This window comes from Plecotus auritus (assembly GCF_963455305.1).
Source record: "Plecotus auritus genome assembly, chromosome: 1".
Taxonomy (NCBI): domain Eukaryota; kingdom Metazoa; phylum Chordata; class Mammalia; order Chiroptera; family Vespertilionidae; genus Plecotus; species Plecotus auritus.
In genome coordinates, this window is record NC_137770.1 from 170,229,281 (window position 1) to 170,242,671 (window position 13,391).

Sequence of the window (13,391 nt, forward strand, 5' to 3'; positions counted from 1 at the left end):
AGTCTCTCGCTCTCCGCCCCTCCTGCCCTCCTGCCTGTCCTTATGAGTCCTGTGGTCAGTCCAGGCAGAATTCCTAGCAGTTCCCTGTGGGTGGAGGCTGCTGCACGCACTGCCTTGTGCTTGGAGGGCTGGGGTCCTGAGTGGAGCGCTGGCCTGCAGACCATTTGGCTCTTGACTAGAACCAGGTGATTCCTACTTGGTCTTTAACAGGGGTCCTCAAACTTTTTAAACAGGGGGCCAGTTCACTGTCCCTCAGACCCTTGGAGGGCCGGACTATAGTTTAAAAAAAAAAACTATGAACAAATTCCTATGCACACTGTGGGCCCGGGATGAGTCGGCTGCTAAGCAGGACAGGCAGCGGCACCCAGCGGGCTGGATAAATGTCCTCGGCGGGCCGCATGTGGCCCGCGGGCCATAGTTTGAGGACGCCTGCTTTAGAACTACATTTTGGTGCTGAAATGTCAGTGGAGTTTCCCAAAGGAGCCAGCAGAGGTTTGGGTACCAAATAGATCTGAATTTTAAATCCACCGTTTGCCTGGGCAATCTATTTCAGCTTTTTTCTTTTTTTTTTAATCCTCACCAAAGGATATGTTTTTATTGATTTTAGAGAGAGAGGAAGGGAGAGAGAGAGACACACACATCAATGTGAGAGAGAAATACTGGTTGGCTGCCTCCCGAACGTGCCCTGACTGGGGATTGAACCTGAAACCTATGTATGTGCCCTGACCAGGAATTGAACCGGCAATCTTTTGGTGCATGGCATGATGCTCCAACCAACTGAGCCACCTGGCCAGGGCTCTACTTCAGCTTTTTCATCTCCGTTCTCCTCATCTCTGAAATGGGGATGATAACACCACCTGCGGTTGTTTCTGTGCCACATATGCCTGCCTTCCTCCTCTACCCTCACTGAGACCCGACTCAGGTGCTCTCTCCTCTGTGCAACTCCCTGATCTTACTCAGATTCCCAGGTTCTCCAGAATCCCATCACTGTAGTTCTGTGATATCAAAACTCTTCTAGCCCTGGCCAGGTAGCTCAGTTGGTTAGAGCATTGTCCCCATATAGCAAGGTTGTGGGTTCAATCCCCAGTCAGGGCACATACGAGAATCAACCAATGAATGCATAAATGAATAGAACAACAAATCTCTCTCAATCTCTCTCCCTCAAAATCATTTAAAACACAACTCTTCTAAACTAATCCAGAGAGGCAGGCTTTGCTCTGAGTGAAAAGAGGGTCATTCCTTCATCTAGGTGTCCAAACAAAGAATCCAAAAAATGTCACAGATGCTCATCTTTAATTCAGCCTAACAGCTATGATCCTAGGACAGGGGTGGGCAAACTTTTTGACTCGAGGGCCACAATGGGTTCTTAAACTGGACCGGAGGGCTGGAACAAAAGCATGGATGGAGTGTTTGTGTGAACTAATATAAATTCAAAGTAAAGGAGTGGAGGGGAGAGCAAGAGAACCGGATAGAACAGCCGGATCCGGCCCGCGGGCCGTAGTTTGCCCACGGCTGTCCTAGGACCTATTCTGAGGCCTCCCTGCTTGGTGATTAGGAGCAAGGAGCAGAAAGATGACTTAATCACCTGCCTCCAGAAGCTCATGACATCATAATAGAAGTAATTCCAGTAACCATCACACACAAGCTTGTGTGGGATTTTTTGCACTCTTTTTTTTTTTTGGAAAGAATGTTGTCCTTTTAAGTGCTGATGCAGGTCTGGACAGCAGTCTCTCCTTCTGCGCTCTTCCCCCAAAGGGAAGATCCTCCAAGTGCAGTGCGCTGAGGACTGATGTTCACAGACTCGCTCCACCTTCTATTTGCATCAAAACCTCTAATGCTGTTTCTATTAAAAACCATGAAAATGTACTACTATATTTCAGAGTGTATAATTTGGTTTTGTGTCCTATTGATTAACATCACCTAGTATTTTCCATTAGAAGATTAAGCAGAATATATTTTTGTCCTAGAGCGAGTGTATCCCAAACAACTTTTTTTAAAAAAATAAGTCATAACTATCATTGTGCTTCCTTGTCGTTTACTTCTGTCTAAAGTTAAGGTGTCCTCTCTAATCTGTCCCAGAAGAAAACAAAATAAAGTGGCCACCACCCTCCTCCAGCAATAATTCCCACCAGCTGCCTGTGGGGCTCCAGACGGTGGGGCTCCCCTGGCTGCTGGATCGTCCTTCAGCCTTTGAAGTCACTGTCCCCTCACTGTCCTGCTTCAGAGAGCTGCACTGGTGGTCCCTTGATAAGAATTACTGAGCAGCCCTAGCTGGTTTGGCTCAGTGGATAGAGCATCGGCCAGTGAACTGAAGATTCCCGGGTTTGATTCCAGTCCAGGGCACATGCCTGGGTTGTTGGCTCAATCCCGAGTAGGGGGAGTGCAGGAGGCAGACGATCAATGATTCTCTCTCATCATTGATGTTTCTCTCTCTCTCTCTCACTCTCGCTCTCTCTCCTTCTCTCTTCCTCTCTGAAATCAATTATATATATATATGAATTACTGAGCAGAGAGGAGCTGACTTGCATTCATAAAGATTTCAGTAAATTACGAATGATGATATCTCTACTCTTCCCCCCACCTTCTCTGTGTTAGGAATTCAGAAACTTTGATATGTATAGTAGTTGACTTGTCTCGGCATCATTCAGCATGTATTGAGCACCCAGTGGAAGCCAGGCTGTGTGAGACCTGGATTAGAGTGGTGGAGGAGGCGCAGGAGCTCCCTGCTCTCATGGTGCTTGTACCGCGGTGTGGCGGTGGTTGATGAAGAATGAGTGGGAAAGTATATGTGCTGTAATCAAAATGAAACGGGGCTTGGGCTTGGCGTCTGCTTTAGGCTGGCTGGTCAGAAAGGGCCTTTCTGAGGATGTAACACTTGGGGACAACCAGTTGTTACCCCTGAGAAATGGAGGGTGTTGTGTGTATGGTTCTGAAACAGCAGTGGCAAAGCAAGGAAAGTCAAAGGAAAGAGAGCCTTGTGTTGTAGAAGGAGCTTGGACTAGGAGTGAGGCCCCGGCCCCTCACGTTACCCCTGAGTAAGCTGTGGGGCCTGGGGCAGGTCATTTCCAATCAGTGTGCCTCTGGTTCCTCGCGTGGCAGGACTGAAAGTGCTCCGACCAGCTTCCTAGTCTGCTTTGCTCCCTGTGGTCTGCACTGCCGCCCAGTGATAGCAGAGAGACTCGGGTCTCTTTAATATTCACTAGTCTGCAGTCTTCATCTGTGCCTGTGCGGTTTGTAACTATTACACACCTGTGTGATCTCGGATGACTTGTACCCACAGTGGTTGTGTTCTGTTCCTGCATAGGTCGCCCTGCCTGCCCCCTTCTCCCCAGGTCAGGGCCTGGATGCTCTGCCTCTATGGATTTGATTCTCCGCTGACGTGATCAAGCGGCTCCATTTGACAGACTGAGTCATGCTACTGCTGGCTTCACCTTAGATAAAAGCGGAAGACAGATAAAACACGTAATTAGAATCAATCATGCGGGTGGTGCGATGTGAAAGCTCCCACGGCTGGTTTTCAGTTCTGAAGGGACGTAATGGAGTATTAGCTAAGTCCTGCTGCTCCTCTCTGTAGTCAGGTAAAGCTGATGGAGCACAGGGCCCAGGCAGGGGAGATGTCATGACTCCAACAGGAAGAGTTGTTTTCATTTTTGTTTGTTTTTAAATTGATTTCAAAGAGGAAAGGAGAGGGAGAGAAAGATAGAAACATCAATAAGTGAGAATCATTGATTGGCTGCCTCCTACATACCCCCTACTGGGGATTGAGCCTGCAACCCCGGCATGCGCCCAACCTGGAATTGAACCCTCACCTCCTCGCTCATAGGTCAATGCTCAACCACTGAGCCACACCGGCTGGGCCAAAAGATATTTTTTTGAGATGGTTTATTTCTCTTATGTACACAGTGAAACGTAACACTGTTTTGGTGTCCTTAAAGTAAATCTTTCATCCATGTCTGTTGCTCAAACGCTAGAGACTCTCATTACTCTGAACTAGTACGGAACCATCAACTCAAAGGAAAATGCCCTGCTAACAAGGAAAAGACACTCCTCGGTGAACCAAAAGCCCTCTGGAGGCTTGTGTTTCTACTCTTTAAAAGATATGTTTCATTTAAAGCTTTCCCTTTTTTTGATGGGAAATGCCACTGCAGTTGCCTCATGCAGATCAAGATAAAAATTGGCCGATGAAGCAGTTCCTTGTACACCCAGCTGTGTCCCTGTTCCCCGTGTGTTTCCACTTCTGGGTCTTATAAGAAGAGTATTACTCTGGTGAAATCATGCTGAAACAAAGAATTGGCACTCACCCAGGCTCTATACCTTGCAACCACTTCCAGGACAATTAGAAATGGGATCTGTAAAAGACATTCTTCCAGGTTGGAGGTGATTCCCAAGCTGTGGGTCTTTCACGAAAGCCAAGTTCATCCTTAGCTTTTGGGCTGTGGGAATGCTGGGAGCACAGGGCCGCAGGGGATGAGATTGCACACATTCTCCTCAGGTCCAACTAGAAGACAAGTATCATGAATGCCAATCATTAGTGTGTTTTTTGTTGTTTCCTTTTTTTAAATATATTTTTATTGATTTCAGAGAGGAAGGGGGAGAGAGAGAGAGAGAGAGAGAGAGAGAGAGAGAGAAACATCAACAATGAGAGAGAATTGTTGATTGGCTGCCTCCTGCACATCCAACACTGGGGATCTAGCCTGCAACCCGAGTATGTACCGGGAATCAAACCGTGACCTTCTGGTTTATTGGTGGACACTCAACCATTGAGCCACACCAGCCGGGCTAATCGTTTGTTTATTCTCTGCAAATATACAGTGAGGACGACTGCTGCAAGTAAAGAACTGCTGTAGGCAGTGGGGGTGCTTGCTAACTGGGCCCTGTCCCTTCCTGGCGTGCTCCCAGTTTAAGAAGATACAGATGTACAAATGGGTAATTAGAATAATATGCTCTGTGCTAGGAAGGAGGCGCATGCAGTGCATGATGTAAGTATAAAGAAAACAGGAAGTACGTAAATCAGAGGGACATCGGGGAAGGCTTCCTAGAGTAGGCAGCACTTGAGCTGCTCTGCCACAAGGGAATTCTTGGGTTTGATAGAACAGGGATCAAGTTGCTGTGAGCTTCCAGCATTTTGGTACATGTTTGATTTGGAACACGCAACATCTCAAGAGTTTGTCAGAAGTCAGAGATTATCATCAAAGAGTGAATTTCCTTTCCTGAGCTAATCAAGATTCATAAGGAATTAAAGAAGCAAAGAATTAGAATTTTTTTTAGAGAGGATTATCATTCTGAGTTTACTGATTTAAAAATGTAACTTTACAACTTGGTTAGTAACTTTAGCAGAACCAATACAAAAAAAAAAAAAAAAAAAGCCCACCATCTTCAAATTATATAGATTGAGAAGATATTCTAGTGATATTTTAATGTATTTTCTTTGAGTATATAACCTCAAAAAACTAGTTTAAAAGTAGAAACATGCTATCTCTAAAAAAGCAAAAAACCTCCGGTTCAATGCAGACACAGATGCACACAGGTGCTCAGTACAGACACACCTGCTTTTGGCTTTATTGTGTATACTTGCTAACCTGAGAAATTAAAGTGTTTTTACTTTAACCTTTATTTTTCTGGAGCCAAGAGGTATGTAGGGGAGGTAATTTCTAGTACAGTATAGAATGCAGTAGCTATTTGTGCAGTGCTTGGATTTATATGTTTAAAAAAACTATTCTAGCTTTCTGTTTGATGATGGTATTTGTGAGCCTGGCGAGGTAGTTAGGGATGGGGAACCTGGGGTCCCTGGGTCCTGTGAGGCCTCCCTACAGAGCAGCCTGACTACAGAGTGGGACGGAGACATCTTCAGGGCGGGTGATAGGACTTGCAAGCCTGGGTCTCTCAGGACCCTGGCCTGAAGCTGGGAAGTACCCTGCCCTGGAGTCAGGGAGTGGACTAAATATTTTCAGTGGTCTTGTTGAAAAAAACGTTTATTTCAGACTAGTGACCTGGTGCACAGATTCGTGCACATTGAAAGGAAGTTAATTAGAAGAACTATTTTAATATACATTTAGGCACTGAGTGTGTCAGGCACTGAGCAGGGGACACGGGTGTTGGGGGCTTTTGGAAAGGGAAGCCCAGGGGTGGGCACAGCAGCCCTGGCAGTGGTGCTGCGAGGCTCCTGTGGGCCCATCAGTGTGTCCTGGGAAAACGTGTGCACCTGCTCCACCTGCCTGGTCCTTTGAATGGAGGCCTTGCCCAGGGACACCTCTGTCATTTCCACAGCAGTTGGATCCTAGTAGCGTATCATTCGCCTTGTAAAGGATCGACGGTTTACTCTGCGCAGGAAGTGGAGGTCTTGGTGGCAGGAGAGGCTCACACTCAGCCCCTGCCCTGGGCATGCTCCTGTCTGAGATGGTGGCCTGCCTGTGTCTTCCCTCCTCTTATGTTTGCCTACAAATCCCTGCTAAACTTGTCACAGCTGACACTTGACTACAATGTTCCTTACTAGGGACTCCATGGTGAGAACATTCAATAAGGAATGTGACATCGGCAAGTAAGGGCAGGCCTGGTCACTCCGTCTCAAATAGAGATGGCTGCCTGGGGACACTGTGTGGCTGGACCATGCTGTATGTGGGCTGCGGGTGTTCACATCCTGCCCGTTCTGCAGGATGCCTTCTGCGCACCGCTGACGGGGGCCTCGAGATCACAAGGAGCAGAAAGAACCTATGCTAGCATAAGCAGGGCAGGAAATCTGTTTTAGGGATACAGGAGCATCCAGTGGAAGCCAGACAGTTGGGCTAAGGAGAGTACTAGAGGGTGGGTGGCCTGGGAAAGCTGTCCAAATGTTCTTCCTGCCTCTTACGTCCATCCCTCCCTGACAATTGCTTCATTCTCCCTCCTGCAGATTGACTTCCTGAGTTCTTTGATCCTCAGTCCAGAACTCCCAAGCTTAGGTGTTGTTACAATCTCAGTCTCCCAAAGAGATGGCGATTCTTTCCAATCCCAGAGAAGGGGCGCTGGGTGGCCCAGTTCGGTCAGACAGACTTCTACTCGATCCATCATCAGCTGTGGCCAGAGGAGGTGGTCACACTGTACAGGTGGCTGTCAGGGCTCACTGCTCTAGCCGGGGTGTGAGGAGTGGGGATGAGAGGAGCGCTAGGCAGCAACCCACAGGTGTGCACTGCAGCTCTATAGTCAGCTGTGGCCCGGCCTGTTAGATTAGCAGACAGGGTGGTTCTATCTAGACAGCTATGCGTTAGTGAAGACATGGGGAGGGGGTTGCCCACATGGGGAAAGCTTTTGAAATCTCTGCTGTGCTACAGTGTACTTGCCATCAATTCCTCTTCCTTCTTTCCTGGTCAAAAGAGCTAGAATTGTGTGTAAGTTGCCTTGGGTAACAGAAATGGGGAACCAGACCCTTGGCTCTCAGTGTTGATCACGTGCCATTAAAATATAGGAAGGAGAGAAGTGTGAGGCTCGTTCAACCCTCTTAAGACACGTGATATTTGGTATTGTTCATGAAATTGAATAAAGATCAATGCACAGAATAGTTGACAGAAAATAAGTATTTTGGACACTTAAAAATCAGAACATTCTGATTCTCACTGAGTCATCTGGATTTATAAAGGAAATCAGCCCTTCTGAATAAGAGGGTTTCCCAGAGAACTCTAGATTTGCCTTTTATTTAAGTTAACAAAGCATGTAATGTTTAACTCTTTTGGGTTAGCTCATCTTCTTCAACAGAATACATGGAAATTAAATATTTCTTAATACCTCCTGTCATTATTCCACAGTGCACATATGTGACATATAGAGTACATGCTAATGAGGAATTGGTGCTTGTTGGCCAATATTCTTAATGACTCCTCTCATGTTGGATTTTTAAAAACTCTGCTCTTGCCCTGGTCGGGTGGCTCAGTTGGCTGGGGTGTCTTCTGGTACACCAAAAGGCCTTGGGTTTGATTCTCTGTCAGGGCACATACCCAGGTTGCAGGTTCGATCCCCAGTTAGGGTACATGCAGGAGGCAACTGATCCAGGTTTCTCTCTCACATCCATGTCTCTCTCTATTATCTTCTTCCTCTCTCTCTCAAAAGTAATATAAAAACAAACAGATCCCTGGATGAGGGTTAAGAAAAAATTGTTTTAAAATCTGATTTTGACAATATTTTGTGCGTTCCTTTTTTGTATGAGACTCTATCCCTCTTGGACAGTAATATGCGCCTTCTGACATGATGTGAAGCTGGAAAGAGAAGACGAGGCTTATTTTTATAATATATAAATGGAAAGTACATGGGGCCCCAGTTGGCGTGTGGAGGTTGCTCTGACGAGGAAGGGGAGTATGCGCTATTTGTGTGAGGGAACTTGCTAGCACTGGGATAGCTTGAGGCTCTGCCACTTTCTCGTCTTCAGCTGTGTTCTTTAGAACTGATGCTGCCAGGTTGACTGACTGCCAGGTGAGTGGGGCGGTTCTGCCAAAGCTGTCCGTGCACTGCAGTGAGCTGCTTTGTTCTTTTTGACAGAATGAGAGAAAGGTGTGGTGGAGAGAACATATGCTCAGGGCTCAAACGCTAATCCTGCCACCTGTTGTGGGGGGTGACCTCAGGCATGCTGTTTAACCTCACTCAGCCCCCATTTCCTTATCTGTAAGTGATGATTACATGACGCTGTACATGTCAGGTACTTGCCAGTGCTTGGCACACCCGTGCTTGGTGGACATTGTTTTTCCTTCCCCCTCACCAGCTTCTTGCAGACAAGGCCTCCTTGGAATCAACAAGGCTGTGACCCACAGGGAGCCAGGAGGCCTGGGTACTCTCGGGGGTCACCTGGGATCCGCCCCTTGATGACCGTATGCCTCAGCCTCCTCTTAAACCACGGCCGGATTAGCTCTGTCATGCTTGCTTCCTGCTCTAGAAGGAGGCACTTCTCGCCTGACATACATGACATTACGCAAGGCGGGAGTTCATGCCCTGAAATCACAGGATTTTGTCAGTTCGCCCTGCGGCAGGCTGAACACTTCGACAGTTGGCGTGAGGTGTGCAGTGCGCTGCTGTGAGGCAAACTTTGCAATTAAAACCTGCCTCTGTTCACCTCACAGGTACCTCTCCTCAGATTTCATGCTAGTCACATTTGGGTGGAGGATGAAGGAAGGATTTTTTATTCTGATCTTTGAACTTTCTTCACCGTTTCTGAACAAGGACATGACACCAAGGGGCTGGGGGAGGTCTTCCCATATTCCTATAGCCCCGCTCTGCTGCCCCACGGAGGAGAGCGTCCCTCCACATGCTGACCTCCCCACTGGGGAACGGGGCCGGGCTGCGGAGCCCGCAGGTGTGGGCTGGCAAAGCACCAGCTTCATAGAATCTCCTGTTAGAGCTGATGGAGCGGGAATGACCCCCTTTATCTTCTTCTCTTTTGAGTCAAACCTAGAAAGCTCTAACACCTCAGAGTCAGTGCTGGTTCTCGCTCTAAAACAGGCCCATCTTAAAACCTTTGGGCTTCTGGTTCCATCTGGTTAGTAGGATATTTTGTCAAGACTGGAGTTTGTTCCAGGAGAGAGAGCATCATGGGTTGCAGCTGGGGGAGGTGGTCACCTTGTGCCTCCTGGGAATCCACTGTCCAGAGGGCCCACCCTTGGGAGTGACTCCCGGCGGAGGAGCCTGAGCTCTGACACACACACAGGGCTCCCTGCTCCCTTTGAAGTGGGAGCCTAATTGCGGCTTTGATTGCACTGGCTTCACTGGTGGGTTGGGCTGCGCCGGGGCTCGCCTGGCTTGGCCCAGCCTCGCCACAGTCCCCAGTGGAGCCTCAGATGTGGGAAGTCTCTAGTCTCCCAGCGTCATGCCTGTGGTTTCTTGAAAAGACTCTTGATTTGACCAGTTTTATATCTGTGAGCAACCCTGCCAGCCCCCATTGGTCCCACTTGGAGGTAAGACTTGGTCTGCCCCGACGACCCTGTGTGTATAGAAGCAGCCAGATTCAGACCGCCATACCCGATAGCGAGGCAGTTTCTTTGCCCATGTATTTAAATATTACTGCCACTGTTAGGAATGTGTCCCGGTGGGGCGAGCTGCTTTTTGTCCCTTGTACAGAGGATTCCGAAGCCAGCTTTTCCAGAGGAATTGAGAGAGGACACATAATGAAATGGCGGCGGGGGAGTGTGTGGCTACCTGGGAAAGAAATGGCTTCGCCAGATGCCTAGATTCCTCTGGGAAGTGCACGTTATCTCTGGTGAATGGCCCCGGACAGCAAGCTTGTTCTGACACTTGTGTTAGTGCTGTGCTCAGCTCAGGAAGAGCGGAGGCGGCCCATTGGGGTGAGGTTGGAGGGGAAAGGGCGCCTCGGAGAGCGGAAGTGGGGGTGCTACAGACTGTCAGGTGTCCAGGCCTGCTCAAGGAGTAGGGCCACAGCAGGGCCTTGGAGGTCTTGACCTCATGACCTCATAGTCAGACTGTGGCTGGGATGAGGGACGGATCCCAACAGAGCGACTGTGTGTCTCCTTCAGCCTGCAGACTGTCTGAGGCCGGCTCATCTCCCACTGCATGAACCTGGCCCAGGGCTGCAGGCCGTCCGCATCCCTTAGAAAACCACGAGGCTGCAGGGTCCTCCTGTCACATGGGAAAGGGGCATTGTGCAGGAGGACAGGCATTGACATTGTCCTCAGTGGACAGCAGTCTGTGGCTAAATGCCCTCTGTTTGGTCGTTGCTTTATCTTTTCAGTAACTACCCAGATACACAGATAGTTTCTGCGCAGTTTCGATGAGTCCTTTTGAGGCCAGTCATGCCAGTAGTGGCTAGTGTGCCCCGGGCTCGCCGTGCACCAGGCTCACAGGCACCGACGCCTTCTCTGCACCTCAGGCGCTGGCCTCGCCTGCCCTCGCGGTCCCCACCCCACAGAGCACTCTCCTTCCGTGAACAGCACTTGACAGACTGCAGCCTCCCACCCAGGTTCAGTTTGCATTATGAAACTATTTCAAAGCTTCCTTCTATTTCTCCTCTAAGTCTCTCTCCACTCAAAAAGCGTAAAGAAATTCACTATTAGAATTAATTTTTTAAAGAAAACTTCCGTTGGCAACAAGGACAGCACAAACACGAATATTGGGATTCACCTGAGATGGCCAGGGACCCAGGTCGTCTGACGGGGCGGCCTCCCCAGGTTCCTTCCCGGGTGAAGGAACCAAACTTCAGGATGCTTTCACTTTCCCTTCATCTTGGTCTCATCCTGGTACAGCGTTTATTTTATTTTTAGTTGCTTTAGAAAATCTCAGCTCATTTTAGGATTTGGGGATCCTTTGTGAAAGTCATCATCAGCATATCAAACAACAGTTACTCAAACACTTGTCAAGTGTACATACCAAGGCTAACATTAGAGATCTTAGTTATTGGGAAGGAAAAAAACAAGAGGACTGTAAAGTCTTACGTGAGACTGGAGAGGCCTACGCGCAGTGGACTGAGCGGTGGACGGAGCACATGCCGGTCGGTCGGTCGCAGGGGCTGGCGGTGGGCGTGTGCCTGCACAGGCTGATGGGAGTAGGGGTTAGTCCTGTGTAGGAAAATCACACAGCGGATCCCCACAGTGCACAGAATACCCAAACACTTTAGAGAACAACTCTTCCCCTGATGTGGCCATTGCCCGCCATTACAGTTCATGTTTGTCCGTGATCCAAAGTATTAAATGGATTTTTTTAAAGTGTATTTCACATCATAACCTATACATGTATATACGTACGTGGAACCAAAATAAACATTTCAATAAAATACACTTGCCTCTCACGTAGTCTGGGGATATGGGGCTACCATGGGGCAGTTTGTGTAGCCATCACCAAATCAGCAAAGTGGATTCATTCCATGCAGAGATCCTAAGTCACGTACTGTATTCAGTAGAGGTGAAAATCTTGTCAAGGCCTTAGACAGAGACCCATTAACAGCATCTCCTGTGTTCCTTCCTGAGGTGGAAAACGAAGCTCATTCCCAACGTGCAAAGCCAAGGCGGCGGCCCCGGGACCCCTCCTGGAGATGGAAGCTTGTTGAAACCCAGACTGTCTCCATGGCCTGCCCAGTCGACCCCAGAGGAGAACTGGCACCACCTTCACCCTGAGGTCACTGCTAGAGACACTGATCCACAAAGACAATCACTGCCGAACCCCCTTTCATCTACTGCAAGAGCCAAGGTCCAAAATAAAGCGTAAAAGGTTTTTTAAAAGAAAATTCAGCAGCACATGAGAATGCCAGCAGGCCCTGGGTCAGCTGAGCCGCTTTCCTCCCCGTGTGTCCGCCGTGCACTTCCCAGAGCATCTTGCATCCTTACCTGTAACCTCTTGGCAAGGATAGTGACTTGGCTGCCCCCGCGGGCCTCGAGCACCTGGAGCCAGCAGCCAGCCGTCCATCGGCGTCCCCGCGGGAACGTGTGGCCGAGTTCCCTCTACATCTCCGTCTTCGCTTTTCTTTCTCTTTCTCCTGAAGCTTTTATTTAACAGTGCAGAAGGATCAAGTTTGCTTCCTTTTTTTTTTAAACTTGAATATTTTTTTAATTTACACTTTTTAGTTTTAATTTTCTTGTATATTTTGCTAGCTATGAGCTTTTAAAATTCAAAGATCTGGAAAAGTTTGAAATAAAAAGGAACTGAAAAGAAGCCACTGTTTTTTGAGCAACATCTTGTCCAGTAAGTGGCCATGTCCACTCTGCTGGTCGCAGTCGGCAGTACTATTCCATTTTATTTTTCTTCGGATCTCCTTTTTGTTTTGTTGTTTTTTTTTAATGGTAAACCTTAACAGATACTTTCGGTAGTCCAGTTTGCAGTGAATTTTCATTTCTTTCCTTCTCACCCCTTCTTGTAAAAAGCCCAGCACTTGAATTGTTATTACTTTAAATGTTCTGTATTTGTATTTGTTTTTATTAGCCAATTAGTGGGATTTTATGCCAGTTGTTAAAATGATCATTGATGTACCCTTTTTTTTTTTTTGAAATAGCAAGGCACAGCCTTTGCCCCAAATTGTCATCTAACGTTTGTCATTCCAGTTTGCGTTAACGTGCTGAGCATTTTTTAAAAGAAGCTTTGTAATAAAAATTTTTTAAAGTGTAATTTTTTTTAAAGTGTGAAGTTCCTGATCATCTGGAGTTGGTGATGGTAAACTAACTCCACGGGCCAGGCCACAGCTGCTCTGTCCCCGACTGAGGGGCACTGCTGGTGCAGCTTTAAAGGTACGCCTCCAAGGAACTTGTACGGAGTGGGCCCCTCCACCTCCTTCCCAGGTGTAGATGAAGTCAGGGCCAATGGGGAGAAGAGCATCCCCAGGATTCAGATGGGACTGACTCCCTTCTCGAGCCCCTCAGACATCATCATGGGCTCCACCCTCAGCTTGCTGCCGTGTCTGCAGGTGTGCCGCGCTTTCCACTTCATAGCTCATT

General features: G+C 48.1%; 1 protein-coding gene across 4 annotated transcripts in view; it reads left to right on the forward strand.

Moving 5' to 3' along the window:
• The window catches only part of LEF1 (lymphoid enhancer binding factor 1), a 120,152-nt gene extending 107,089 nt beyond the window's left edge, over positions 1 to 13,063 (forward strand). For 2 of the 4 annotated variants that reach the window (XM_080679247.1, XM_080679249.1), the window contains one exon: positions 11,934 to 13,063. Coding sequence is in view for 2 of the 4 variants with exons in the window: in XM_080679246.1 (XP_080535372.1) it covers positions 11,934 to 12,013 (80 nt within the window). In the remaining 2 variants the exon portion in view is untranslated. The remainder of the gene's footprint in view (positions 1 to 11,933) is intronic. The other 2 variants (XM_080679246.1, XM_080679248.1) reach the window with 1 other exon arrangement.
• The last annotated feature ends 328 nt before the right edge of the window (positions 13,064 to 13,391 follow it).